A 1804-nucleotide genomic window follows, 5' to 3' on the forward strand; every position below is an offset into this window, starting at 1 on the left:
CGGGGGTTTTTTTTTATTAAATCCAAGTTCCCATGTAAACGGCCCAAAAAAACAAAAAAAAAAAAAAAAAACAAGGAAAGAAAAGAGACAGAAAAAGAGACAGAAACAAACCCGAGTATTTAAAAAAAATAAATTGATGCGAAACAGGGCTGAGGTGGGACCGAGGCCCCTCCGGGGCCTCCCTCCTCCACGGGGTCTCGCTCCCCCAGCCAGGCACTGAGGGCTCGGGCAGGGGGGGCCGGGCGCCCTCCTACCCCGCGCTCCCCTGCCTCCTCGGCGTCGCGGGCAGGAGGATGCGAAGTCGTGGCAAGGCGGGCCGGGAGCCAGCCGGAGCCCAAGACCCGGGTCCCCGCCGCGGGGCCGGCCCGCCCAGTCCTCTCGCCGATCTGGGAACCAGCCTGGAGCCAGCTGGGGACGGGGCTAATCCGAGCCGGACGCGGATTCCTCCGAGCTGGGGGGCAGGCTGGCGACTCCCTCTGAGGAGGAGGAGGTCGGGGCAGCAGCTCCCGTTCCCCCGCCTCTCCCGTGCCCCACAGCGGGGACAGGGTGACAGTGGTGACCTGGGGACAGGCCACCCGCACCCTGAAGGATGCGACCAGCGTGCCACAGGCAAGAGGTACCAGAGGGCCCCAGCCCCTACGGGGATGGCAAGAGCGGGCCGCCTTCCAGAGAGACAAACGGGGCGCTCCCCCGGGGAGGCGGGCCAGGAGACCCCCCCCGAGCCAACCCACCCAGAGCCCTACCTCCTTCTTGCTCTCTCCGGAGGAGCTCTCGTCGCTGGAGACAAATTCCTTGCTCTTGAAGCTCTCGCTCATGTTCTTGGCAGGGGACTTGGCGGAGGACAAGGACTTGGAGGCGGCACCTTTCTTCTCCGCTTTCCCCTTCATCTGCTTCTCCTGCTTCTTCTTCTTCTTTTTAGACCTCTCCCTGCGCGCGTGTTGGGAGGGCGGAAGGGAGAGGAGAAGCGTTACCCTGCCGGCAGCCCACCAGCCCCGTCTCTGGCACCGCAGAGCCAAGGACGCTCTTCGCACACACACCCCCAGCCCTGGAGAGGCCCGGGCACCATGATGGCTGGGGAACGGCCCGATTTCGGAGGGGCGAAGCCCTGCCACCCCTCCCACCAGCCCCCTCTGCTCAGCGCACTCACGTCTTGGAGCTCTCTGACTTGCTGCCCACGCTGTACTCCTTCATGGCCTTCTCGTAGTCCCTCCTGGCGTCTTCCGCCTTGCGATCCCACTCCTGCAGCAAGAGCGCAAGGTTAGCGGGGCCTTCTCTCCTCCCCCACCGCCAGAGCCCAACGCCGTCCCCACCCACACCACGCCAGCGCTCCCCACCGCGTCCCCTCGCCACCTCGGATCAAGCCTACGCCCGCCCAACAGCTCACCAGCCCAAAGACGTCACCTCCCCACCGCCGCCCTCCCTTCCCGACCTCCCGTCCAGGGAGCACCGGGTTCCCGAGACCAAGCAAGAGCCCGCCAGGCCTCCTCACGTCCAGCCTCCCCCTGCCAGACCTGGCTCAGCTCTACCCACCAGCAGGGCAACCCCGCCGCCCCGTCCCTCACCTCCTTCTTCTCCTTGGACATGGCTTTCCACAGCTCCCCGGCCTTCTTGGACAAGTCTGTGATGCTGATGCCAGGATGGTCCGACTTGATCTTCTCACGGTTGGCGTTCAGCCAGAGCATGTAAGCCGACATCGGCCGCTTGGGAGCGTTGGGGTCTTTCCCTTTCTTGCTCTAGGAGGGAGGGAGCGGAGGGAACAAGCATGAAAGCCTCCAACGGCACCGCTCACTGAAGACCTCGGGGG

The 1804-nt window shown here is 64.6% G+C and overlaps 1 protein-coding gene across 1 annotated transcript in view; it reads right to left on the bottom strand.

Moving 5' to 3' along the window:
* Nucleotides 1–117: 117 nt before the first annotated feature.
* The window catches only part of SSRP1 (structure specific recognition protein 1), an 18263-nt gene continuing 16576 nt past the window's right edge, over nt 118–1804 (bottom strand). Inside the window, exons 14-17 of the mRNA XM_019474355.1 lie at nt 1563–1733; nt 1148–1239; nt 728–927; nt 118–476 (exon numbers count right to left, since the gene is read on the bottom strand). Coding sequence (XP_019329900.1) covers nt 421–476; nt 728–927; nt 1148–1239; nt 1563–1733 — 519 coding nt within the window. The 3' untranslated portion in view covers nt 118–420. The remainder of the gene's footprint in view (nt 477–727; nt 928–1147; nt 1240–1562; nt 1734–1804) is intronic.

Source organism: Aptenodytes forsteri, unplaced genomic scaffold, assembly GCF_000699145.1.
Source record: "Aptenodytes forsteri isolate BGI_AS27 unplaced genomic scaffold, ASM69914v1 Scaffold329, whole genome shotgun sequence".
In the NCBI taxonomy this organism is placed as follows: domain Eukaryota; kingdom Metazoa; phylum Chordata; class Aves; order Sphenisciformes; family Spheniscidae; genus Aptenodytes; species Aptenodytes forsteri.